We start from the raw sequence: 24586 nt of genomic DNA on the forward strand, positions 1-24586 counted from the left end.
CATGATCTATCTCCCTAGAAGCCCACTAGAGGGTGTGGCCCAGGGTCAGGGTGCATTGGCCACTCTCGCTGTGAGTGTGCTCAGCATAGTCTACGTGGGATCCTGTCCCTGTGAAGACAGTCAAGCCTTACTTTAGTGCTCTGGAGTTTGCCGTTCCTCCCCTTTCTTTACTTTCATGGCTTTTCTTTTTCAGTATTAGAGCTGGAGGCCTGAAGGGGGCCTTAGATCCCCTGGGGTTGGAGTTATAGGACATTGTGAGCTGCCGTTCTGACTTGGACACTGGGAATGGAACTCTACAGGAGCAGCAAGCACTTTTTTGTTTTTTGAGACAGGGTTTCTCTGTGTAGCCCTGGCTGTCCTGGAACTCACTTTGTAGACCAGGCTGACCTCAAACTCAGATCCTCCTGCTTCTGCCACCCGAGTGCTGGAATTAAAGGCGTGCACCACTGCCTGGCTCACAGCAACAGTTTAATATTAAGTTGGGAAGCATTTTATAATCAGCTTAACCTTCCCATTGATGAGGCTTTCCTGGAACTTATTTATCCCAGTATGGCCTTACTGTCTCAGTGTCCTGAGTGCTAGCGTGACTGACATGCTTCACCTGACATACATACTTTGTTTTTTCTGAAAATGGTGCCATGTACTAGTTAGTGATGCTCCAGGGGCCGGGAAAAAGATACCCCTTCCCCCACTCCTACAGCTATACCTTCCTTAGTCCAAGGCTCCTGGTCCTTCTACACTGTCTTTGCAGCCACACTTGCTCCACTGGTGTCTTCCTGCCCCCAGCACCCAGAAGGCCTTTAAGAGGCACTTCTGGTTCTCTGCCCTCTCTTTCCCCTGCTGAGGGAAGGGTCTAGGCTTCTGGGCTGTGGGATTTTCTTGCCTAGACTTGCCCTGAGGAACACTGGAACTGAGGTCACTGTGAAGGAGGCCACTGCAGTCAGCCTCAGCAGCTGAGTGGTGCAGTACCAAATAGTGGCTTGACGCCTTGGTCAATCCTGAAGCTGCCACAGGGCTGGCATTAGGGCTCGACTGGGACTTGAGCCCACTATGAGTGATGCCAACCATCCACCCACTCACCCTCCCCTCTTCTTGAGAGAGAGTCTCATTGAGTAGCCCAGGCTAGCCTCATAATCATGACAATGCTACCTAAACCTTCTCAGTGCTGGGATTAAACTCTTGGCTTTCTCCCTGTAGGTTTTTGAGTCAGACTCAGGCCCTTGAACTTGCCAGCCTTTTATGGTAGTTCTTTTGAGATGGGTCTCACAATGTAAGCTAGGCTGACTTGGCAATCCTCCTGCCTCAACCTTTCAGGTATTGGAATAGCAGGTGTATACTGGTGGCCCTGGCTGTGGACATCTCCTTTGTAGATAACTCAGGAGTGTGCTCTGAGGAACTGTGGCATTTACTTCAACTCTGTTCTTTCCCTCCCCATTATGTCTGTGAACTCAGCTGCTGGCTGCATTAAGAAGGAGAGGAACCTGCTGTGCTGGTAACAGAGACAGGACCAAGTGCAAGTCTGGCCTGTAGCAGAGCCTGCCTTACAGCCACAGTCTCCATCTGATCTGCAGGGAAGGCTGGCCTGGTTGTGAAGTGCTGCAGGGTGCTGGGAGGGAGGGGAGAGAACCTAGCCTCAAGGCAGATGCCGCAGCGTCTCTAGAAGCCACTGATGCTGCTGCCTTAGCCTCCTCAAGTCTCCACACCACACCCATTCCTGGCGTGGTTTTGTTTTTTTGTTTGTTTTTTTGAGAAAGGTTTTCTCTTTGTAGCCCTGACTGTCCTGGAACTCACTCTATAGATCAGGCTGGCCTCGAACTCAGATCTGCCTGCCTCTGCCTCCTGAGAGCCGGAATTAAAGGCAATGGTATTTTGGTATTAACTTACTGTTTAGATGTTATAGACTAACAGAATCCCATCAGTGTTTACATAACATCTCCAGAACAGTAGTCTAGAGATAATGTCATTTACAAGTACTTCATTCCAAGTCACCTTTAAATGGTGGTGGTGGGAGGGCCTGCAGTGATGGCTCCGCATTTAAGAGCACTGGTTGCTCTTACAGAGGATCTGAGTTTGGTGTTTACAACCATCTGTAATTCTAGTTCCAGGGGTATGACACCCTCTTCTGACCTGCATGGGCACCAGGAACATACATTGTGCACATGTAAACATGGATGTTTACATGCAGGAAAACACTCATACATATAAAATAAATAAATATAAGAAAAGGTGGTGGGAGGGCTGCTGAGATGGCTCAGCAGTAAAGGGACTTGTCATGCAGGCTTGAGGACCAGAGTTCGAGCCCCTAGAAACCAAGTAAAGATGGAGGAGATAACCAGCTCCACAGAGTTGTCCTCTGACCTACACACATGCTCCTTAATAAATAAATGCATGAATACATAAATAAACAATAATTGGGGGCTAGGGAGATGGCTCAGTTGGTAAAGTGTGTGCCGTGCAAACATGAGGGCTTGAGTTGCATCCTTAATACCCATGTGAAAACGGCATATGCATGCCTGTGGTCCCCAAGCTGGGACTCCCTGGCTAGCCAGACTGTTGGAATCAGTGAGCTGTCGGCTTGTGAGAGGTCTGTCAGAATAAGGTTGAATAACAACTGAGTTTGTCTTCTGGCCTGTATAAACTTATGCAACAGCCACACATATCTATGTGTAGCCTCCCCATGATAAGGTGGGAGAAAAAATCACTGTCATTGCTCAAGGAGGAGATAGCAATAATACCTTTTTTTTTTTTTTTTTTTTTTTTTCGGTGCTGTGGATGGGATCTGGGGCTTTGTCTTCTAGGCAGTTCTAGGCAAGAACCCTACCACCTCAAGCCACACCCAGAGCCCCATTCAGATTCAGGGTATTCTTTTTAGTTTTTGGTTTTTTGAGACAGGGTTGCTTTGGAGCCTGTCCTAGATCTAGCTCTTATAGACCAGCTGGCCTCGATCTCACAGGGATCTGCCTGCCTCTGCCTCCCGAGTGCTGGGATTAAGGCGTGTGTCACCACTGCCTGGCTCTTTTTATTTTTGAGATAAAGTTTCTGCCATGTAGCCCAGGCTGGCCTGAACTTGAGATCCTCTTGTTTTAGCCTCCCAGTGTTGGAATACATAGCTTCCAAGTGCTCACACATGTGCACTCACATACACACACACACACAGACACACACACGAAACAGCAGCAACAAAAGTAATCTACACAACTGAAAATAAAAAACCCCAGACTAGCAAAACAAATTGTATGTCCAAACCCGAGTCTCGGCTTCAGCTTCCCTCCCAATCTCAGAGTCCTCTCCTGTTTAATGACTGGCAGTGCCTCCCTCTCCTCACCACTTAACTGCCTCTGACCTTTCCCTCTGTCCTCTGCCCATCTGACTGCAGCGCCCCCCTCAGGCTAAAGCCAGGCTGCCATGCTTGATCCGAGGAGGGTCTTAGCCAGTAGCCCTTCCTCAGCTGGGTCCCTGAGGCCCAGGAGCAGCTGGGGTGTCAACTGACAGGCCTGGAGGGGTGTTCCAGAAGTCTGTAGACCCAGATGTTGGAATTCCATTTGCATACATGTGTTTTGAAATAGGCTTTTTTGATTTTGTTCCCCAAATTAGTTAAAAATGTTAGCAAGTATGTCAGCAAACTTGTTAGCCCAGCACTCTAGGCTGAGGAAGAGGGAATGAAAATTTAAGGCTACCAGCCTGGTCTACAAGAGCTAGTTCCAGGACACGCTCCAAAACCACAGAGAAACCCTGTCTCGAACCCCCCCCCCCAAAAAAAATTAAGGCTAGCCTGGGCTATATAGTTAGGTTTTTTTTTTTTTTTTTTTGGAGGGGGGTCACAAAAACAAAAGTAAAACAAAAGCAACAGTGAAACCCCAGTAGTGGCCAGTGTTGGCCTGTTAACCAGAGCTAGCCACTTTCTTCATTAAAGCCGTCATTTCCCCATGTCTAGCACTGCTGTAATTTTGAGGGAATTGTTTTCCCAGCCTTAAGCTGGACTCTGCCCCCTGCTACTAATTCTTTCTAAAGGATCCTTCAAGAACTCAGGCCAGAGCTGGGGCCACCGTGGTGGTGCAGCCTTTAGTCCCAGCACCCAGGAGGCAACAGATCTTTACAAGAATGACGTACAGACCGACTTCCAGGTCAGACAAGGCTACACAGTGAGATCCTATGTCAAAAATCAAAACAAAGTCAGCAAAATTAAACCCAAGCCAGGCCTTACTCTCCTCTTTCTTACTCTCCATAGCTCCCACTCACAGTAGAAGACCAAATCTTCAGCCCCCTTGGGACCATCTGCCTGTCCCCTCCTGTTTATACCTCTCCATTCTGTCATGCACATGACTCCAGGCCACACTCTGAGCACCTGCCACGCTTCACTTCAGGGCCTCTGCACAGCTCGTCTTCCCTTGAGGATGGTCACCTGTAAGCTCTCAGTCCTTCAGGTCTGGGAGTGCCATCCTCCCCCTCCCAACCCCACAGAATTTCACCATGTACTCTGTAGCCTGGCTGGCCTGCTACTCATGTGTAGGCCAGGCTAGCCTCACACTCTCAGAGCTCCACCTGCGTTTGTCTTCGATGTGGCAAGGACACATTTCTTGACAACATTATGTAAAAAAGCTGCACCTGTCTCACGCACGCTCTACACCCCATCTCCTTTTCGTGCTTCGTTTTCTGATGCCACACTACCTTCTCGTGTTATATAGATAGAACTGTTTACTGTATTCATTTGCTTGCTGTCTCTCTTTTATACTGGGGCTTGAAGCTAGACCTCATATATACTCAGCAAGCTCTCCTTCTCTGGCTGAATCTCCAGAGACCTGAGTGGGCCTTGATGTTTCACATGCAAAAAGGGATCACTAGTAAAGGCGAAATCTTCCTTTAAGAATTAGTTGTGATGCCAGGCGGTGGTGGCAGAGGCAGGCGGTCTCTGTGAGTTTGAGGCCAGCCTGGTCTACAGAGCGAGTTCCAGGACAGGCTCCAAACCTACACAGAGAAACCCTGTCTCGAAAAACCAAAAAAAAAAAAAAAAAAGAAAAAAACTTTGAATTAGGACCCTAGAGGACTACTCTTTGGCAAACTGAGCTCACGGGCCGACTCACCTGCCTGCTGGCGTGGGTGGAGACCGTGGAAGGTTGTGAATCCTCCCGGATCCGTATCTTTGGCTTCCTTCAGCTTCCTGGCTTGCCAGAGTCTTCCTGTCCAGAAATGGAGAGGGTCTGTATTAGAGCACCGATTGCAAGAGTGTGATAAGTGTGAAGGCCTGGGTGCGACTTGGGAGGAGGGCAACTGCAGCTCCCACAGTGAGGCCACGTCCAGACTAAGGAACAAAAACCTTGTCCTGGGCTGGACACTTGTGCTCCCCAGCTGCAGTTTCTTATCAGCAGGGTGACGGTCTCAATCTAGCAGCCTTGTGAGAGCAGGAGGGCATATGTGCACTGCCTGGCCATGCCCTTGAGGGAAAGGGAAGGAGAGCAAGGGAGGACTTCTGGGTGGCCCACATCAGCATGATAGGAGTGTTTGGAGATGGCTGCCCCATCTGGCCCGGGGCGGGAAAGTGTTTTAATTTTTACTGAGGATAAAATCCCAGGCCTTGCATACAATTAAAGCACTGCTGTCTATGGAGATAATAGCCCAGCCACTAGGAAGATTTTTTTTCTTTTTCTTTTTTTTTGTAGTGCTAGAAATTGAGTTCAGGGCATTCTGCCTGTGAAGTGTGGGTCTCAGCCCTTTCCATGGGAGTTCTGAAGCTATAAATGCTGGGCAGCTGTTAGATTTCCTGATGTTGGCATCTAGGGCAGGGTTCTTCTGTCAGTCCACTGGGTGGCGCTATAGCAATCTTTTTTTTTTGTGTGTGACAGTATTTTGTTGCATAGCCCAGGTTAGCTTTGAATGCAGCTTGCTCTGCCCCAGTGCTGGTTAGCCCACAGCAGTCTTTGTGAATTTCCATGCAACCCCACCCGAGAGCCTCCCATATACATTCCCCTTTGCCTGTCTGACCTTACCTAGTGTTGGAGACACCCCTGCTTTCCCAGACTGGAGGGTGGCCTTTGTCTCGTGTAGGAAAACATGGGGTTCCTGCTCTATCCTGCCTTTGGCTTCTCTGGTTTTAGGTGGCCTGGGTATAGCTCACTGTGCCGGACTGGGTTAGCAGAGGTAGGTACATAGGGTTCTGGAATCATGAAATATGGGTCAGCCCTTGACTCCTCTGTAGCATCCACAAGCTCTGTGTTGGAGACTGCCCCTTTAAGGTAAGGTGTGCTGTACCCCCCCCCCCATGTGTGTCTGTGTGTGTGTCTGTGTGAGTTGCCTTCTGGATAATTGGATCTTGGATGCCCTTTCTTCCTACCTCTCTGCCATGCTGAGGGTGTAACCTAGGAACCTTGCATATACTAGCCAAATGCTCTACCCTTCATCCACATCTCATTTTGTTTATTTTTATAGCACCTTGGTGGTGCTAGAGGTCAGTGCAGCTTTTTGTTGCTTTTTGAGATAGAATCTCACTATGTAGCCCTGGCTGACCTGGAACTCACTCTGTAGATCAGGCTGGCCTCAGAGTCAGATATTTTTATCTTCCCCTGACTTCAGAATACTGGGTTTAAAGGTGTACACCACTACACATAGCACAAAATAACTTAAACAATGTTAGCAGAAGCAAAGGCAGGTAGATCTCTGAGTTCAAGGTCAGCCTGGTCTACCTGGCCACTTCTAGGCCAGTCAGGGCCATATAGTGAGATCCTTCCTCAAAACAAAGCAAACAGAAAAGAAATCTCCAACAGAAAAAAAATTGTGTGTGGCTTGGTGGCAGGTATCCCCCTGCTGCGCTCTCTCTGCAGTCCTGTCTTCCTCTCTTCCTTCTCCTCCCCCCCTTTCCGTCTTCTCCCCTCCCCCACTTCACTGCTGCGGGCCTCTGCACTTGGTGCCAGTCCTGAATTGAGAGTCTGTGGACATGGTGTTCAGACCCTGGCTCCTGTCACATTGCCACAGGGACTGGAGACCAAGGCCTGGTTACAGGCCAACTATAGGTGGCCAGTGTCTCTGCCATTCCTGTCCTGGGCAACCTGTTCCCAGTACTGCCCCTAGACAGGCTGGTAGTGAAGAACCTGCTCCCTTGCCCCTGGTGCAGCCTGGAGAAATGAAGCCAAATGCCAAGACCCTGGGAGGACGAGTTTGCTAGAGCAGGTGTGGCCTGGATGGCTTTCTGGCAGCCGCATCCAGTCACCAGCTATCGTAACATTAGGGTTACTGGGTATTTCTGGAAAGTAAAAGGGAACGGAAGCCAAAAATATTGAGCTAGAGTCTCAGGTGAACATGGGGAAGCTGTCTATCTAACTGGCAAGCTATCTGCCCCGTGTTTACTTAGGCCAATGTTGGATCAGGTCTCTGTCCTCTGGGCTCGCAGTATCCCTAAGAAGAGTGCACATACCCTCATGCCTCATGGGTGCTTACAACAGCTGGCTGAAAGACCAGAGGCTCTGAATCTTTCCCGGGGCTCCTGGTAGCCACATGGAGGTTCTGGCTTTGTGGCTGGGTTGTCCTGCTCTGTGCATCACTGAAGTCGTACATGGCTGACATCCTGGCTCAGGCATGTAGTCCCAGGTGACCTGGTTGTGCTTCTCAGCTTGTGGACCCTGCTTCCTCATCTGAGGTGTCAACGTGAAGCCTGCTGTGGTTGTTTAAGTGACAGTGGCCCCCCACGGGCTTACATATTGTAATATTTGGTCCCTAGTTGGTGGAACTGTTTGGAAAGGGTTAGGAGGTGTGTCACGGGGCGGGGCACCTTGAGGATTCAGAAGCCCTCACCATGCACAGTTAGCTTTCTCTGCCTCGTGTTTGTGTTTCAAGAGTAAGCACCATGCCTGCCTACGGCCATGCTCTTTTATAAGAAAGCCTTGGGCATGGTCTTGGTTCTATCCCAGTAGGAGAAGAGTAACCAAGACACTCAGTTCCTGTGTCCTCAGGCTACTGGGCCACAAAAGGAGAGGCACTGGCTAAGCTGTTGCGTCTGGGCAGGGTTTAACTGTTTGCCAGTGTCCCCATCTAGAGCCATCGAGCAGGTTCCATAGTTAAATGCCCAGAGTTCTAGGTGTGTACGTTAGTGGCTGACCTGGAAGACTGAGTGGCGACACCGAGCTGGCCTGTAACGTGAGCTCCTCTGCCATGGCTTTGCTTACAGGCAGGAGGGCCCACATTTGTGAAGAGGGCATGTGTCTTGAGTCCTTGTGGCATGTGAACATTGTATACCCCACTCTTCCAGCCTGGCCTTCATGGGACTGCTCCTTCCTGCTGGGCTCAGCGGTCACACTCTTGCTGCTTGTCCCCACTTTGAGGCTCTCTTGGGATCTGTTGCTTCCACTGTCCATCTGTCTAGAATTCAGCCATTATTCACCCTCTCCCATCTTCACTATCTTGGTCTCCTAGCTTCTGTCTCATCCGCTCAGACTGACGAGCACTGGCATGATACTCTGTGTGAGTCCCTTTGGAGTCCAGGTAGGAGCCAAGGTCCTCCCCCATGGCCGCTAGGCCTTGGACAGCTGGGTCTCTCCCTGCTCTGGCCTCCCATTCTTTCTCCTGTTGGCCTCCTCCCTGCTCCTCAGGCATACTGGGCACAGTGCTACCTTCGGGCCTTTGTCTTTGCTGTTGCCTCTGCCTGGAACTTCTTTCCCTAGATGGGAAATGACTCTGTCTTTCCCCCAGGGCCCTTTGCTTACACAACTCTTTCTCAGAGAGGTCTTGGCCAACCTTTTCATTCCTTCACATTGTTTTTATCTTTCTTTATTATTATTATTATTATTATTATTATTATTATTATTATTATTATTAGTTTGTTTTTTCGAGACAGGGTTTCTCTGTGGCTTTGGAGCCTGTCCGGAACTAGCTCTTGTAGACCAGGCTGGTCTCGAACTCACAGAGATCCGCCTGCCTCTGCCTCCCAAGTGCTGGGATTAAAGGCGTGTGCCACCACTGCCCGGCTTATTATTATTATTTTTGAGATAGGATCTTTCTGACCTGGACCTCTGTAGACCTGACTGGCCTTGAACTTCGGGCGGTCTTCCTGCCCCTGCTTCCTGAAGGCTAGGGTTGTTGGCATGTGCTATCTTGGCACTGCAGCTCTGTCCCTGTTCTCTACTTCCCCATCTTGGTGTCCCTCAACTCTTGGTGACAGTACAAGTTGCTGCAGTTTGTCCTTCCCCTTGACCCTGCTCCCTAGAAGTGAGCTAGAAGTGAGGGAAGACTTGGAAGTGTTTGTTCCCACGTCTGTCGTGAGGCCCGGGGAGGGAGAGAGTAGGAGTCTGCGATGGCTTCCCAAGGTCTCTCTGATGCAGCTGGTAGTAGGGTAAGCTTGGGGCTGCCTCTGTCCCAGCCTGCTTCACCATAATGGTTAGGACTCTATGCTGGCTTCTTCTTCCACCTGTTGGTACAAGGGGGCAGTGGAAAGTGTTGCTGCCTCTCCTGGCTGTCACCGCCCCCTTTCCTCTCCCACCCCGCACGGCCTGTTTTCAGCTCACCGCCACCAGCTGGGCGGGGCATAATTCTTTGAACCCTCTGACCTTGGCTCCCTTGCACTTCTGCCACTGTTCTGCTATGGCAGTCCAATTATATGATATTCTTGTGCGTTTCCTCTTTTTCTGAGTCAAAATCTTGGTATGGCCTCCCATTTTCTGATCCTTCTGCCCTCACCTCCAGTGCTGGGAGTATAGGCATGTGCTACCATGCCTGGCTCAGTGTTTTGGTAGCATTTATTCTAGATGGAAGATGTTAAGTGTTTCTGTGCTTTCCTTTTTCTTTTCTTTCTTTCTTCTTCTTTTCTTGTTATCTCCAATTCCTACGCTAACTATGGGAGGTGGCAGTTGGAGAGAGAGCCCCCTCCCCCTGCAGCTGAAAAAGTAGATAGCTTGTCGAGGGCCATTTAGGGATACCCCATATTTCTTTGAGGGCTGGAGCCCGGTGAGCTGATCATTCTGTCAGTGTAGGGTACTTCAGAACCAGGCGTGTAAGGCCTGGTAGCCCAGAGTGCTGTGTATTCTCAGAAACATCCAGGGAGCAGGGGCTCATCCCACACAGCTGCCTTTGATGTGGTCTGGGACAGAACAAGCCTCCTGGAGAGGTGAAGGAGCAGCCAGACAAGGTGGCGGGAGCTGTGAGGGGTTATTGCTGAGCTCTGCTCCACCTGCGGCCACTGTGGGTGCTAGGAAATGACAGCCAGGCCCAGGACAGTTTATCGAGCACACTGCAAGGGGCGGTGGGTCACATAGGAACTAGAGTACCACTTGCAGCCATACAATTTTTTTTGAAGACAGGGTCTCATGTAGCTCAGGCTGACCTCAGATTTGGTACGTTGCTAGGGTTGTCTCTGAACTGCTGATCCTGAGTCTATCTGCTGAGTGCTGGGGTCATAGGCGTCTGCCACTGTGCCTGGTGGGGTTGCTGTTTTAGAACTGGTGGTGGGATGAGGTGTGTCCACTAGCCCGAGGAGGGAGTGGGAGCCCTGCTGTGGTGATGCAGAGCAGGCTTCTCTGCCTTTGCGGTGCCCTGCCAGGCTGCGACCACCTCATGAGTGCTGCTTCCCAATCTCAGAACCAGCAACCTCCATTTGCCACACAGTGGAGTGCCAAGGCCTGCCACACCACACCACACCACAGCACAGCACACCACACCACAGCACAGCACAGCACAGCACACCCCGCCTCGCCCCTGCCCCCATCCTTCAGGGTGGGCTGCTCCTCCCTCCCAGTCGGCTTTGCTGTCCTTGACCTTGGGCTAGCAGGAGTTGCTCTCGGCTGGGCCTGGCCTTGTTATCTCAGTCTCTGGGTGAGAATTCTTCACAGACTAGTGGAACTGTCGTCGCAGAACCATCAGGGTGCCCAGTGCCAGGGCTCCTGCCCTTGCCTTTGACCCTGTCCATTGTGCTTTCAGCAGCAGGGTCCCCAGCCTGGGGACTCAGGTTATCCTCCTGGGCTGTCCTTATCTGTAGCTGTCTAATAGGGTTCCCTTCCTTAGCTCAGCTGTGGTGCCTCCTCCCTAGGAGGGGCCAGAGCCTGCTGGCTGCCTGCCTTCAGGGTTCAGGACCCCTGGCTGGGGCACCTCCCAGTACCCTGCTGTGCTCTCTGATCCCAGACCTGAATGCCCTTCAGGGTTGTACTCTAGGTTGGCCTTTGTGTGTGCGAGCACAGTGAGAGAGGGGAGGGGGCGAGGGAGAGGGGAGAGGGATGCAGGACAGGAGTGGTAGAGAGGTACAGGACAGGGGGACAGGGGTGGGAGAGAGAGGGGGAAGGGGAGAGGGAGAGGGAGGGAGGGAAAGGGGGGTGCAGGACAGGAGTGGGAGAGAGAGGTGCAGGACGGGGACAGGGGTGGGAGGGAGGGAGAGAGAGAGAGAGAAGCGCAGGACAGGGGTGGGAGTGGCAGTGGCTGAGGAGTGAAGTGGGGACCAAGGTCTAAGAGGTGCACATAGATTATCCCCAGTTTCCGTCTGGAGAGGGGAGACCCCCACCTGGAGACCACAACCTGGAGCTGTGTTGTCTTTTTCTTTTTGTTGAACACTTTGCCTGTCTGTTGCTTGTGGGGGTTGGGGTGTAACTCGGGTGGTATGATATCTGCTCCCACTGTGAGAGCCCCTACATACAGTCCCAGAGCTTTCGGAGGGGTTGGGGTGTATCTCAGGTGGTATAGTATCTGCTCCCACTGTGAGAGCCCCTACATACAGTCCCAGAGCTTTCGGAGGGGTTGGGGTGTATCTCAGGTGGTATAGTATCTGCTCACACTGTGAGAGCCCCTACATACAGTCCCAGAGCTTTCGGAGGGGTTCCCGTGACTGTAAATAAAAGTGTACAGTTCAGGGGGGTGTGGTAGGCAACCGTCTCTCCGGCACTTGGGAACCTGAGGTAGTGTTTTGAGTTTAAGGCATCTTGGGTTAGAGTCAGACCCTTTCTCACCTGGGTGCCACCCCACCCCAAAAGCACAGAACCGTGGCACTCAGCACATTTCATTGTGCAGCCCCACCTTTGTGACTGGACACCTGCGCATCACCCACAAAGAGCAGGTGTCCTTTAGCATCTCCTGCTCCCCCCTCCCTGTGGGGCACCAACAGGCTGCTGTCTGCCCTGGTCTGGTCCTGGCCACTCTGAACCTGAAAGTCTGGCTTTATTTCACCCAGCCAACCTCCTTGCTGCACTTAACATAGCTTTTATCTTACTTTTGGTTTTGAAATCCTTCTAGAGACTCTGGGAGTTGAAAAAACTCAGCAAGAATGACCTCTGGCCCGCTGGGAGAAGGCGGCTGTGGGATCTGAGCAGGACGGGGAGGCCCCTGACTCACCTGCTTCAGGCAGCTCCTCTCCTTGTGGCTTGGGGTGGCTGCTCAGTGTGGCCCCTCTCCATGCGGCTGTCCTGCCACCCACTTGTAGCCAGTTGGTGCACCAGGCTTCCTGGCCTTGTTGCAGAGCCCCAGCTAGGGGAGAGTAGGGTTTCAGCCCTCCCCGGCAGCTGGCCCAGTAGGGAGAGGGGCTGGTTGTATTTTAAGCTGTTGAGTGGTTCAGCAAGAACTCTGTGGCCTTCTCTCCCAGTGGACATTGTGCCGCCTTCCTGTGATTCACATGGACTCCGAGCATGTGCATTGTGCTCAAGGGGTCCAGCAACTATTAATACACCTGCAGCCCGGGGCCCTGCCACCTAGCCCCTTCCAGCACATTCCTCACGTTCTCATTCCCTCTTGTTTCTCTTTAGTGGGGTTCCAGTGTATGACAGCTCTTAATCTGGTATTTTCCTTGTGGGGTGCAGTCATCTGCCCCTCAGGCCACAGGGTGAGGCAGTTTGCAGCTGATAGCCCGTGATCTCTGTGCTCTTGTCTGTGCTGTGTCCATGATGTAGCATGGTATGTATGGGCAAGCAGGCCTGGGCACCACTGGCTGGCATAGGAGCCCTGCTCTGAATTCAGACCCAGGCTCTATAGGACTACCTCACTGTGTAGGGTCACCTCCATGGGGCCTTCCTACATATACATGCGCACACGCACATACTTCCCTTGTGCCAGCACCATATTGGTCCATGCACATCCTCTCAGGGACCCCTAGCAGGCCAGGCTGGGGACAGGTCCTAGGATTCTGTCTTGGCCTTTGCTGTTGGGAGCATGAAGGTGACAGTGGCCAGCTTCTCTGGCCTGTGATGCCCTCTCCTTCAGGAGAAGTCGCAGATCCCCTCAGGGCCCTCAGGCCTCTCCCGGCCAGCATGGGCAGTGTGGAACATCTTGCCAGCAGCCTTCTCTGACCTTCTGGGGCAGATGGCTCAGATCCCCTGGGGGCTGTCTCCTTACTCCTTTCCTAGCACCACTGTCTAGCTCTAGCCTAGGGCTTCTCCTTTGGGGGCTGCAGACTCCAGGGGTACAGGCAGGCCTGGGTTGTATGTTGAAGGCTTTGGAGCAGGACTCATCCACGGGTGAGCACATTGGTGTTGGCCTGATGCGGCAGACTGCTGTGCAGCTGGTTTTGAACCACGTGTGTGAAGAGGTGGGTGGAGGGGGTAGAGGGGGTGGAGGGCTTTGCTCACTCTTTCCTCTCCATACTTAGGAATGGGACTGCACCAGTGACTCTGGAATTTGTCACCTCCCTGGCAACACAAATGCACAAGGGACATAATCCAGTGTCCCTTACAGCTTAGAAGTGGAAATGGGTGATCTCTCTCACAGATTCTCAGGATAGCTGGCATTTCCCCAGGCCTAGTAACCTGTCAGCCAGAGCTGGGCACTGGGGCTGGGCTAGCCACCCCTGCACAGGCTGTGGACTCTTTTCTTTCTCTGGGAGATCTTGCCCCTGGCACTTTTGAGGGTCTGTGGCCACTCAACTTCCTCTGTGAGTGTAGCCCCCAGTGGGGGACTGTGGTGTGGCTCCTCTGGGGGACTCGGCTGGGGTGGTTTTATATTTAGCCGGGCTGGGCCCTGGTGCCACTCGGGTTACATCTGGCATTGAAGCTTGGCTGGGCCTGGTCAGACACAGGCTTCCTTCCAGCACCGCGGCAGAATTTGATCATGCTGCCCAGCCCAGCTCAGAGAAGCTTTGTGAGGGGAGGTCGGAGGTGGGGGCTGGCGGCTGGCAGTGGGCATCACAGCCTGGTAGGCAGAGAAGTAGGGCCGGCAGTGGCATGGATATCAGCTTGAGCATGGTGTCCAAGGAGGCCCACCAGGGCCTCGATGGTCTTCCCATGCCCATGCCCCACAAGGTAGCCAAGAAGCATAAAAAGGCGGTTCTCTTCTTCGAGGTGGAGATTTTGGATGCGAAGACGAGGGAGAAGCTGTGCTTCCTGGACAAGGTAGGACTGTGGCCCTGGTGGTGAAGTGCCAAGAGCCTGGGTTCCGGTCCCTCAAAGCAGTAGGGCTGTGGTCTCCTTGTCCTTCAGAGGGCACGCAGGGGTATTACCTTCATCTAGAGCAGCAGTTCTCAACCTGTGGGTCTTGACCCCTTTGGGGTTGCCTATCAGTCTGCATATCAAATATTTACATTATGATTCACCACAGCAAATTACACTTGTGAAGAAACAAATAATTTTATGGTTGGGGTCACCACAACATGTATTAAAGGGTCGCAGCACTAGGGAGGTTGAGAACCATGAGCAGTCGTGGCCCCTGCATGGACTGGAAGCTGGCTGCCTGGTAGGGGAAGGGACAAGGCAGCGTGGAAGGGCCCTGTGTCTGTAAAGGAGGTGGAAGTCAGATATACCCCACTGAAGCCAGCCAGCTTGGGACCTGCCTGTGCCTGGCACCCCTGCCCCAGATCCTGGGTCTAGGCTCTCTTAGGGCTCTACCCTGTTTCCTGTCAGGTGGAGCCTCAGGCCACCATTGCTGAAATCAAGAACCTCTTCACCAGGACCCGTGAGTCTGAACCCTACACTTCTATACCCATCCTGTCAGCACAGTGGAGCAGGGAGTGGGGCCCGGCCTACCGGGCAGACTGCCCCCGTGTGGCCGCTAGCAGGAATGCTCTTGTGTTATCCAAAGGACAAAATCCTATTGCTGTTTGGCCCCGCATGTCCACCATGCACAGGGTGGGAGGAGCCCAGGGTCCCAGAGTTCTGGGAATCTTGAGAGGCAGGCTGAACCCAGTCCCAGTGGGTGCTGCAACTGTTCACTTTCTCCTAGCAGATCCGCAGTGGTACCCTGCCCGCCAGTCCCTCCGCCTGGACCCCAGTGAGTACAGCTGTCCAGCAGCCTTTCCCCTGGGCGCGTGGGGTCAGGAAACCAGGGCAGCACCTGAATACTGACTGATCTCTGTAGAGGGAAAGTCCCTGAAGGATGAAGATGTCTTGCAGAAGCTTCCTGTTGGCACCACAGCCACACTCTTCTTCCGGGACCTGGGGGCCCAGATCAGCTGGGTGACGGTGAGCCCTGACCCCTTCCCTGGTCTCTGCCTTCAGCCACCCTAGGGCTACTCAACCTTGTCTCTGGGTGCCCCCAGGTCTTCCTGACTGAGTATGCTGGGCCTCTTTTCATCTACTTGCTCTTCTACTTCCGGGTACCATTCATTTATGGCCACAAATATGACTTCACATCCAGTCGGCACACGGTGGTGCAGTGAGTAGAGCCCAGAAGAGGGTGGGGGGAGGGAGAGTGGAGGGCTGGATCAACCCCAGCTGAGTCAGCTGCCCCCCTCTAGCCTCGCCTGCATCTGCCACTCATTCCACTACATCAAGCGGCTGCTGGAGACTCTCTTCGTGCACCGCTTCTCTCACGGAACCATGCCTTTGCGGAACATCTTCAAAGTGAGCATCCTTACTCTTTTGGCCCTGCCCACCATCAGCACCTGCCCACCCCAGGCTAACTCAGCTGCTCTCTTTCAGAACTGTACCTACTACTGGGGTTTTGCTGCATGGATGGCTTATTACATCAACCACCCTCTCTACACACCCCCTAGTAAGTGGAGCCAGACAGTGCCCTCACCCTGTGCCCTCATCATGAACCTTCTTCTTATGGGGCTCTCCTTTTCTGCAGCCTACGGAGCCCAGCAGGTTAAGCTGGCGCTGACCATCTTTGTGGTAAAGAAGCTGGGGCGGCAACCAAGTGTGGTGAGGTGAGGTGGCTGGGTGGGGTGAGCCTAGGGGCTCTGGACTGACCCTGTTCTCCTTGATAGATCTGCCAGCTCGGCAACTTCTCCATCCACATGGCTCTTCGGGACCTGCGGCCAGCTGGTGAGTGGCCGGCTGGGGCTGGGGCTGGGTCTGGGTGAGGCATCTGACTTACCCTTGTTCTGCATGCCAGGGTCCAAAACCAGGAAGATCCCCTACCCCACCAAGAACCCCTTCACCTGGCTGTTTCTGTTGGTGTCCTGTCCCAACTACACTTACGAGGTGAGGGCTGACTCCCTTCTTCCTCCCAGGGTTGGGTGGGTCATGGGGAGTAGTGACGCTCGAGTCTGGGGCCACTGCTGCCTTCCTTGCCCAGAGATACATATGACCCGGGGCTTCCCTCTGTGCCCTCACCCTGATTGTGCTGTCCACAGGTGGGGTCTTGGATTGGCTTTGCCATCATGACACAGTGTGTTCCAGGTGAGTCCCTTGTACCCGTGCAGTGCCCTACCCTTCTGGCTGGGCATCCCTATTCTGATACCCTGTTTTGTCCACAGTGGCCCTCTTCTCCTTGGTGGGCTTCACTCAGATGACTATCTGGGCCAAGGGCAAGCATCGCAGCTACCTGAAGGAGTTCCGTGACTACCCACCCCTGCGCATGCCCATTATCCCTTTCTTGCTCTGAGCAGTTCTTCACGGGTTCAGCCAAGTAGCACTCTGCCCACTGCCCTGGGGTAACCGTGGCTCTCCAGCAGCGACAATAAACCTGTTCACCCAGCTGGACTTGTTTGTGTTCTGTAGAAATGCGGGGACCACACTGTTCCTTCCCACCCTTGAACAGTGTAGACCAAGGCTGGACAGGTGACCCAAAACTTTTATTTCACTGACAGGTCCACAGGCAGGTGGGTGACCCCTAGAGGGCCACCTCGGGGCCCACCTCTCCTTCTCCGTGGCCTTGGGCTATCTGTTTTGCCTTCTCTTCCCTCCGCTTCTTCCTGTGGAGCAGTCGCCGCTCACGTTCAAACTCCTTCATCCGCTTCACATAGCTGTGGGCAGAACAGACAGGGTCTCAGTGCATAGGCCCTGGCCTGACTCCATCCCCAGCCACCAGGAAACCCTTGCTAGGGTGAGGCTCCCCAGTAAATTCTGGCTTGGTCCCCTCCCAGATGACTCCAGCCTCTTCCCATGTGTGGGTGCCTGTGGTGGGGTGCAGGGCAGGCTCACTCCAGGTGCTCGCAGTAGTCCCAGTCATGCCGCTCATGCTTGCACGCCAGGAAGTTGGGAAAGCTGTCCCGCTTGCACTTTAACAGCCGGATGAGGTAGTGGGCACAGTAGTCACGCTGCTGCAGGGTCAGCTGGGCATCATTCATCTCCTGTTGCGTGGCCACCATCACTGTGGGAGGAGGGAGGCTCTCAGCACCAGAGCCAGCCCCCAGCTCCACCAATCCCCAGGGTGTACACAGCACAAATGAGCCACACCAGGGTGTCTCTCACTGGCTTAGAACCCATTTGAATTATGGCCATGCCTCGACAGAAGGAAGGGGCACTGTTCCTTTGGGTTCTGTGAGAACTGGTGTGGAGATCTCAACACATCCTTTCCTCTAGCCACAGACTGCTGTCTGCCAGAAAGTCCCAATGGAGGTGGAGCTCAGCGCTCACCTTCCAGCCCCTGCTTCCCTACTACAGAGATGCCAGTTCCAGCATGGATGCTGCCAGATTGGCAGCTAAGCCAACATGAAGTGTCTCAGGAACGGATCATTAGCGGTGCCAGTGCAACCAGCCTAGTAGTGTAGAGGTTCATCACTAAGACCTAGGACGGCGGAACTGTCGTGGATGGTCTGATGCCGACACAAATGTCACCGTGTACGTAGCGTACACTGAGTGTTCCGGTGGGAGCCTTGGCGAGGTGATTACTCTGGGCTGGGATGTCCCATCCCTGGGTTAGGAACAGTTGCCATACTGCAGCCTGTACCCACTGTGCCTCACAATCCCACTTGTCACCCAGCAGATTGCAGGCCGACCTCTCCACCCGTGCTTTGGTCCCAGCCCCCTTTCGTTGCATTAAACCATGCTCCCACAGAAGGCCTGGTGGCCCGAGGCCCGCCTCCGCTGCACAGGAGACCACACGTTTAAGACTGCCTAGGCTACGGAGTGGGTTCAAGGCCAATGCGGGCAGCCGAGCAGGAAGACCCTCCTGTGAGACAATATATAAAAGTTGGCTGGAAAGATGGCTCAGAGGCTCTTGTCAAGAACTGGGGTTTTGTTCCTAAAACCCATCTTAGGCAGCTCACAGCCACTGCCTTTAACTCCAGCTCTAGGGGATCTAATGCCCCCTGGCCTTGTTTGGCCCCTGAACTCTTATGGCCAAATCTCTACAAAGACATATAGTCAAAATAAAACGAAGTCAGTGGTCGTGTGCTTGCCTAGTGTGCATGAGGTCTTGGGGAATCCACCACTCACAAACCACTGCTGTCCTTCCTCGGTGCTGTGCTGTCGTCTCCTGCTCTGCTTCCAGATCCCATCCCCTTTCTCACGTGGACTCGGGTCCTTGTGACAACCAGGTGCCCAGACGGGACCCAGGGCTAGCTTCAGGGAAGGCTTTCCCAGCCTTCTTTGTTGCACTCTCCTCCCAGTTTGGGTTTCCAAACCCTTCTCTACAGCCGCCACGGGGTCTGACCCACACCTCCCTCCGTTGTTACTCTAGTTGGCTGATGAAGCCAGCTTGGTCGCTCCATGCTACACCTCTGTACTTGGGCCTGGGGCTAACTTCACGGGCAGGCAAGCTCTTGCTGGAGGTTAGCAACCCAAGCTCCTGTCTCATCTCCAGTTTACAATAGGCCACAGGCTGGCAGCAAGGCTTCAGCACACTGCGCCTGCTAAGGAGCATAGCTGGGAGCCAGGCAGGTAGATGGTATCCGTCTTCAGAGGGAGACAAAGTAGGCAGAATACACTCATTACCTGGCAGCCTTATTGACCAGGGGTCAATATGACCAAAAACCAGGGGTAGGGGATGCTTGAAAGGGGGGCCAGGAGGTGAAGGGTGAGCCATGAGCCAGGTTGAATGGTCCAAAGCCTTGAGGCAATAGGACTGGTATCAGGGCTTCCCCACCTCCTGGGCTAGGCCCTGAGCCCAAGGAAGGTGGCACTGTCCTTTACAGTGACTGGGAAAGCAAGGACGGGAGGTCTGAAAAGAGGGCAGAGCTCCGAGAATGCGTGCCAGTCACTAAAGGCAGAGGGAAGGGTGCATGCCAGTAATCTCAGCACCCAGGAGACTGAGGGAAGATTTGAAGTTTGAGGCTGGCTAGCCTGTGCTTTATAGCAAGAACCTGTTTCTAAAGCAAATTCAGGCTGGGCCCGTTGGCTTTTCCCTGTGATCTCAACACTCAAGAGGCTGAGGGGGGGATTTAGAGTTTGTGACCAGTCTGTGCTACACAGTGAAACCCTGTCTTAAAAATTAAGGCAGCACGGAGGGTGGCGGTGGTTCCAGGAGAGAGAAGGTGGAGAGTGACTTGAGGAATGCTGATTCCTGGCCAACACACGTGTGCATACACATGCCACAACTAACAACACACGTGTGCATACACACGCCACAACTAACAACACGTGTGCGTACACATGCCACAACTAACAACACACGTGTGCGTACACACGCCACAACTAACAACACGTGTGCATACACACGCCACAACTAACACACATGTGCATACACACGCAACAACTAACAACACGTGTGCATACACACGCCACAACTAACAACACACGTGTGCATACACACGCCACAACTAACAACACGTGTGCATACACACGCCACAACTAACAACACACGTGTGCGTACACACGCCACAACTAACAACACGTGTGCGTACACACGCCACAACTAACAACACACGTGTGCGTACACACGCCACAACTAACAACACACGTGTGCGTACACACGCCACAACTAACAACACACGTGTGCGTACACACGCCACAACTAACAAAGCACTAACATCAATTAAAAAAAAGCCAGCAATGTCATTCCTGATTTCAAGGTTAAGGCTTCCCTTGCAGGATGCTGCACGCACACAAGGCAGTTGCAGGCAGTTTCAAGCTGTCTCCAGAACAGGACAAACAGGCCTTGGCGTCCAGGCACGCAATAGCGAACTGAGGAAGAATCAGAGTCCAGGGAGATGGATGGAGGTGGTCAATGTACAACCAAGGACTCCCGGTGGGGCTTAGTGATTGGGCTGGGGAGCTTTGAGAGAAGCCCTTCAGTAAGGGAGAAGCTGGCGAGGGCCTGGTTCTGAGACAGCGCTGCTGTGTTCGGCTGCTGTATTCTACTACCGTGTCTGGTCCGGGAGAACGCTGCAGAGCCACCGATAGGCAGTGATTGACATGCTGACAGGAGACTGACTCCAAAGCAGGGTCCTTGCATAAAGGGTTCACCTGAAATGGGGGCTCTGCCAGGCCAGGGACAGATCATTTGGAATAACAGGTGAGGAGTTTGAGGACACACGGGAGTGGAGATGGGAAGCTGTTCCTGCTTTCCAACAGGGGCATGCCTAAGATGGAGGAAGAGTCATGGAAGTAATCAGAAGGCTAGCATCACTGAGCACACTGGGCCTGTGATCTCAATGCTCCAGAGGCTGAAGGGAAAGGGCTCTGAGTTAGACCAGTCTGACTCCACAACAAGAAGGGGGTCCAAGGAGGAAGCAACCTGGATACGGGGGCCACAGGACTGCCTGAGTTTTACCAGGGTTTTCTGGTTTAGCCAAGCCAGAGAGGCAAGGAATGCTGGTTATTTTCAAAGCTGATCATGGGTAAAGCAGGGTGTCAGGTGGATAAGTGGGCTGCAGGCTCAGTTGGGGCTGAAAGACTCCCCAGAGTCAGGACCCTGGAGTGACGACACCACCTCCCAGCACACATCCTTAGGCTCCATCCCCTGGAGGGTTCCCTGAGCAGTCACGACCTGTGCATGTGGAGGCCAGAAGACAGGGTTAGGTGTCTTGCTCACAGAACCTAGAGCTCACTTACTGGTTAGACTGACTGGCCAGCGAGACCCGGCTCTGCCTTTACCTCCCCTGCACTGGGAGCGCTTGTGCAGCTCCACCAGCCTCTTACACGTGCGGCCGCTTTCTCCTATAGAAAACCTCTTTTGTTTGTCTGTTTGGTTTTTGTTTCAAGTCAGGGATTCTCTATATAGCCCTGGCTGTCCTGGAATTTGCTTTGGAGACCAGATTGGCCTGGAACTCACAGAGATTCACCCGCCTCTGCCTCCCAAGTGCTGCAATTAAAGGTGTGCACCACCAAGCCAGGGAGGAGAGATTTATTGAACTGGACATAAATGACAGCTTCAGGAAGCCCTGAAACCGACCTGATTCACTAGGCCACTCCTTCCTCAAGCTTCTCTAGGCTCTAAAGACTGCCCAGAGACCAGCTCAGATCAACCAAGCTCCCTGGAGGAAGGAGATTAAACAAGCTGTCACTATTGCTGGGGTAGGCTTTTGGTGATGGCGGCTGTCTGTCACTTCTGCTCCGGTAACTGCAGTATAGCTCACTGATTCACCAAGTTGGACTTCACTGCTATCCTTACCTTGGTTCCCTACCTGGGCTGAGAAGACGTCTGTTCACGTTTCCACAGGGGATTCGAACTCAAGTCCTCATGCTTGCATGGCAAGCACTTTGCTGACTGAGTCATCTCCTAGCCTACACCACAAGCCTTTTGGAAAAGCAAATTTGTACCTTTCCTTGGCTTAAAAGTGAGGGCTCCGTCCGTCCGTGGAACCAGCTTCATCAATTCCATACACATGCCTCTTTTAGCCTTTGCTTCCACTGCCTGTCACGAAGGCTGCTTCCACACCTCAGGTTTTGCTTCCCACATCTGCCTGCCCAGTGGGCTCCCCGGAGACAGTGCCAGTATTTCTCTGCTACCATGGAGCATCCCAAGTGCCAAAATGGGACTTTGCCCAGAACTGTCACTCTGTAGGTCTGCGATTTCCCCACACAGGAAGAACAAGAGCCGTGTACGTACACAGAAGGGCCTGGTTTCTATTCCCAGCGCCATCACACGGACAAGATAGATGCACCGAATGACCGCCCCACCTCCGACCTTATTCATGAGTGACACTTGTATGGAGACGCATCTCTGTATGCATCACCTGTATGGAGACCACGTCCCTGGGCTCCGCGTCCCTAGGCTTCTTCCCAGGACGAAGAGCACCGGGGCAGCCTCGTTTTCCCGCTCTCGGTTGTCCCGTCCCAGCCCTTTGCTCCGGCCATGCCCGTACAGCCTCCACATTCGAGGAGTTCAGGCGCCCTCCCGACCCGACCCGACCCTCTGCAGACCGGCAGCACCGAGTTCCGCGGGGTCTGCGGTCGCGCCTGCGCTCTGAGCTCACCGCGCTCCTTTCGGTCCGGGAAGCCGTAGTCCGGCGAGAAGCTGGGCATCTGCAGGGGATCAGGCTCCACCGAGGCGTCCCAAACATAGCGCCGGGCCAGGTGCGCCCCCATAGCTGCTCTGTCTCACCCTCCTTTGGCAGCCGGGGTCACCTCGCTCGCACCTGGAAGCACTGCTCCTATCAGTGCCACAGCTTCCGGGTCATCTAGCCCGCTGTGGGGGTCATGGAGATGAGCGGGAGGGAAGTCTTTCTGGCCTGCTGGCACCCTCTGGCGGTCTGGAGGGGACAGGGCCGGTGTGGCGGCCGCTAGTTGACTAGACTGGTTGTCCAGGGAGCTCCAGGGGTGGCCTTTCTATGCGTTCTCTGCCCAGTGATAGGATTACCAAGCCTGCAGTTTACGTGGATACTGAGGACACTCTGTTCTGCATGCTTGCATGGCAGGCATTTTATAGACGGAACCATCTCTTAAGCTCATTCTTTTTTTAAATTAAATTAAATTTTTTTTTTTGGTGTTGGGATAGACCCCAAAGCCTAGTGCACAGTAGACAAATGCTCTACCATTGAAGCACACCTCCGCTTCTAACCCCCAACCTCCAAACACTTCTTATAGGGGTGTCGGTGTGCCTGTATGTGTGTAGGTGTGCATATGAGTGCATCTGGAGGTCAGAGGTAAACTCTGGGTACCATTACTCTGGCGCTGCCCATCTTGTCTGAGACAGTGTCTCACGTTGGCTTTGAACTCTCCAAGTAGGCTAGGTTGGCTGGCCAGCAGGCCCGAGGTATTTAACTATCTGCCTGTCTGCGGTTCTGGATGGCAAGCATGTGCCGCCACACCAAAATCTTTCTAAAGTGGGGTTTGGGGACTGAATTTAGGTCCTTGTGTTTGTAAAGCAATCATGGCAGTGACTGAGCCCTCCTCCCAGTTGTTCTAAAAATAATACTGGGCTAGAACACAGTAAGCGAGTGCTCTACCAGTGAGCCAATCCCGACAACGGGCCAGGCAGACTTGTTGGTCTTGGAAGCCAGGCTCTTCCCAGAGCTTCTGAAGGAGCCATTCTCTTCCTTGCTCCCAAACACAGATGAGCCCTTCTTCTGCGCCACCGTCAGGGCGAATCCTCCCGCTCCTTGTCTTGCCCTCAGCACTCACCAGCAACAGCATATTTGACTCAGACTAAAGTGAGGTCCTGAGCCAGGCAAACTTCGCCTTTCAGAGCTTCTTTCTGAGCCCAGACTCGGTCTTCAGGCTGGCTGGTCCGTAAGCCACGGGATCCTGCTGTCTTTGCCTCCTCAGCGCTGGGGTCGTGAGCATGAGCTGCCTTGCCTGGCTTCTTTTTTACAAGTCATTTTAGTTAGGGTTTCAGTTGCTGTGATAAAACACCACGACCAAAAGAAATTTGGGGAGGAAAGTTTCATTTTACAGTGTGTGTAGTACATCATCCAGGCAAGTCAAGACAGGAAGACAGGTCAGGAACCTGGAGGCAGGAACTGATGCAAAGGCCACGGAGGAGTGCGGCTTGCTGGTTTTCTCACCCTACATTCTGACAACACCCGTGGCCACCGCCCTAGGGGTGCCCCTACCCACAATGAGTTGGAACCTCCCACATCAATCAGAAATAATAAAATGAGCCGGGCGGTGGTGGCACACGCCTTTAATCCCAGCACTCGGGAGGCCGAGGCAGGCGGATCTCTGTGAGTTCGAGGCCAGCCTGGTCTACAAGAGCTAGTTCCAGGACAGGAACCAAAAGCTACGGAGAAACCCTGGTTCGAAAAATCAAAAAAAAAAATAATAATAAAATGTACTACAGACTTGCCCACAGGGCAATCTGGAGGGGAATGACTGAGAAAATGAGAAAATGGCCCTAACCTGTGTCAAGCTGACATAACAACTACCCAGCACGCCGTGGTTTCTTTTTTTTTTTTTTGGTTTTTCGAGACAGGGTTTCTCTGTGGTTTTGGAGCCTGTCCTGGAACTAGCTCTGTAGACCAGGCTGGTCTCGAACTCACAGAGATCCGCCTGCCTCTGCCTCCCGAGTGCTGGGATTAAAGGCGTGCGCCACCACCGCCCGGCCACACCGTGGTTTCTTGAGGCCAAACATAGGTTCTTGTGGTTGCAAGACAGTACCTTAAAACTGACCGAGGCCATTTCTCTCTGTCTCTTTCTGCCTCTGTCTCTATCTC

At 53.1% G+C, this 24586-nt stretch overlaps 2 protein-coding genes across 3 annotated transcripts in view; one reads left to right on the forward strand and one right to left on the reverse strand.

The window, feature by feature from the left end:
• Positions 1-16811, forward strand: part of Tecr (trans-2,3-enoyl-CoA reductase) — a 25901-nt gene extending 9090 nt beyond the window's left edge. Inside the window, exons 2-13 of one of the 2 annotated variants that reach the window (XM_057753518.1) lie at positions 14229-14279; positions 14787-14838; positions 15109-15153; positions 15241-15344; positions 15422-15537; positions 15620-15725; positions 15804-15876; positions 15955-15998; positions 16094-16151; positions 16222-16310; positions 16463-16508; positions 16586-16811. In XM_057753518.1, coding sequence (XP_057609501.1) covers positions 14229-14279; positions 14787-14838; positions 15109-15153; positions 15241-15344; positions 15422-15537; positions 15620-15725; positions 15804-15876; positions 15955-15998; positions 16094-16151; positions 16222-16310; positions 16463-16508; positions 16586-16713 — 912 coding nt within the window. In that variant the 3' untranslated portion in view covers positions 16714-16811. Of the gene's footprint in view, positions 1-13932; positions 14280-14786; positions 14839-15108; positions 15154-15240; positions 15345-15421; positions 15538-15619; positions 15726-15803; positions 15877-15954; positions 15999-16093; positions 16152-16221; positions 16311-16462; positions 16509-16585 lie in introns of those variants that run through there. The other variant, XM_057753517.1, reaches the window with a different exon arrangement.
• A 71-nt stretch (positions 16812-16882) lies between these two features.
• Positions 16883-22599, reverse strand: Ndufb7 (NADH:ubiquinone oxidoreductase subunit B7). The gene is made up of 3 exons (XM_057753519.1): positions 22409-22599; positions 17253-17421; positions 16883-17074 (listed from the first exon to the last, which is right to left on the reverse strand). Exons 1-3 carry the CDS (start codon positions 22518-22520, stop codon positions 16942-16944), a joined length of 414 nt encoding a protein of 137 aa, XP_057609502.1. The 5' UTR covers positions 22521-22599; the 3' UTR covers positions 16883-16941.
• Positions 22600-24586: the final 1987 nt, after the last annotated feature.

The sequence above is a fragment of the Chionomys nivalis genome, chromosome 21, assembly GCF_950005125.1.
Source record: "Chionomys nivalis chromosome 21, mChiNiv1.1, whole genome shotgun sequence".
NCBI lineage: Eukaryota > Metazoa > Chordata > Mammalia > Rodentia > Cricetidae > Chionomys > Chionomys nivalis.

Coding starts and splice junctions, on each gene's coding strand:
- Ndufb7 (XM_057753519.1), bottom strand. CDS start 22,520: ATGGGGGCGCACCTGGCCCGGCGCTATGTTTGGGACGCCTCGGTGGAG. Junction 17,422..22,408: donor CCCGGACCGAAAGGAGCGCG/GTGAGCTCAGAG, acceptor CTCCTCCCACAG/TGATGGTGGCCACGCAACAG. Junction 17,075..17,252: donor GACTACTGCGAGCACCTGGA/GTGAGCCTGCCC, acceptor TTCTGCCCACAG/CTATGTGAAGCGGATGAAGG.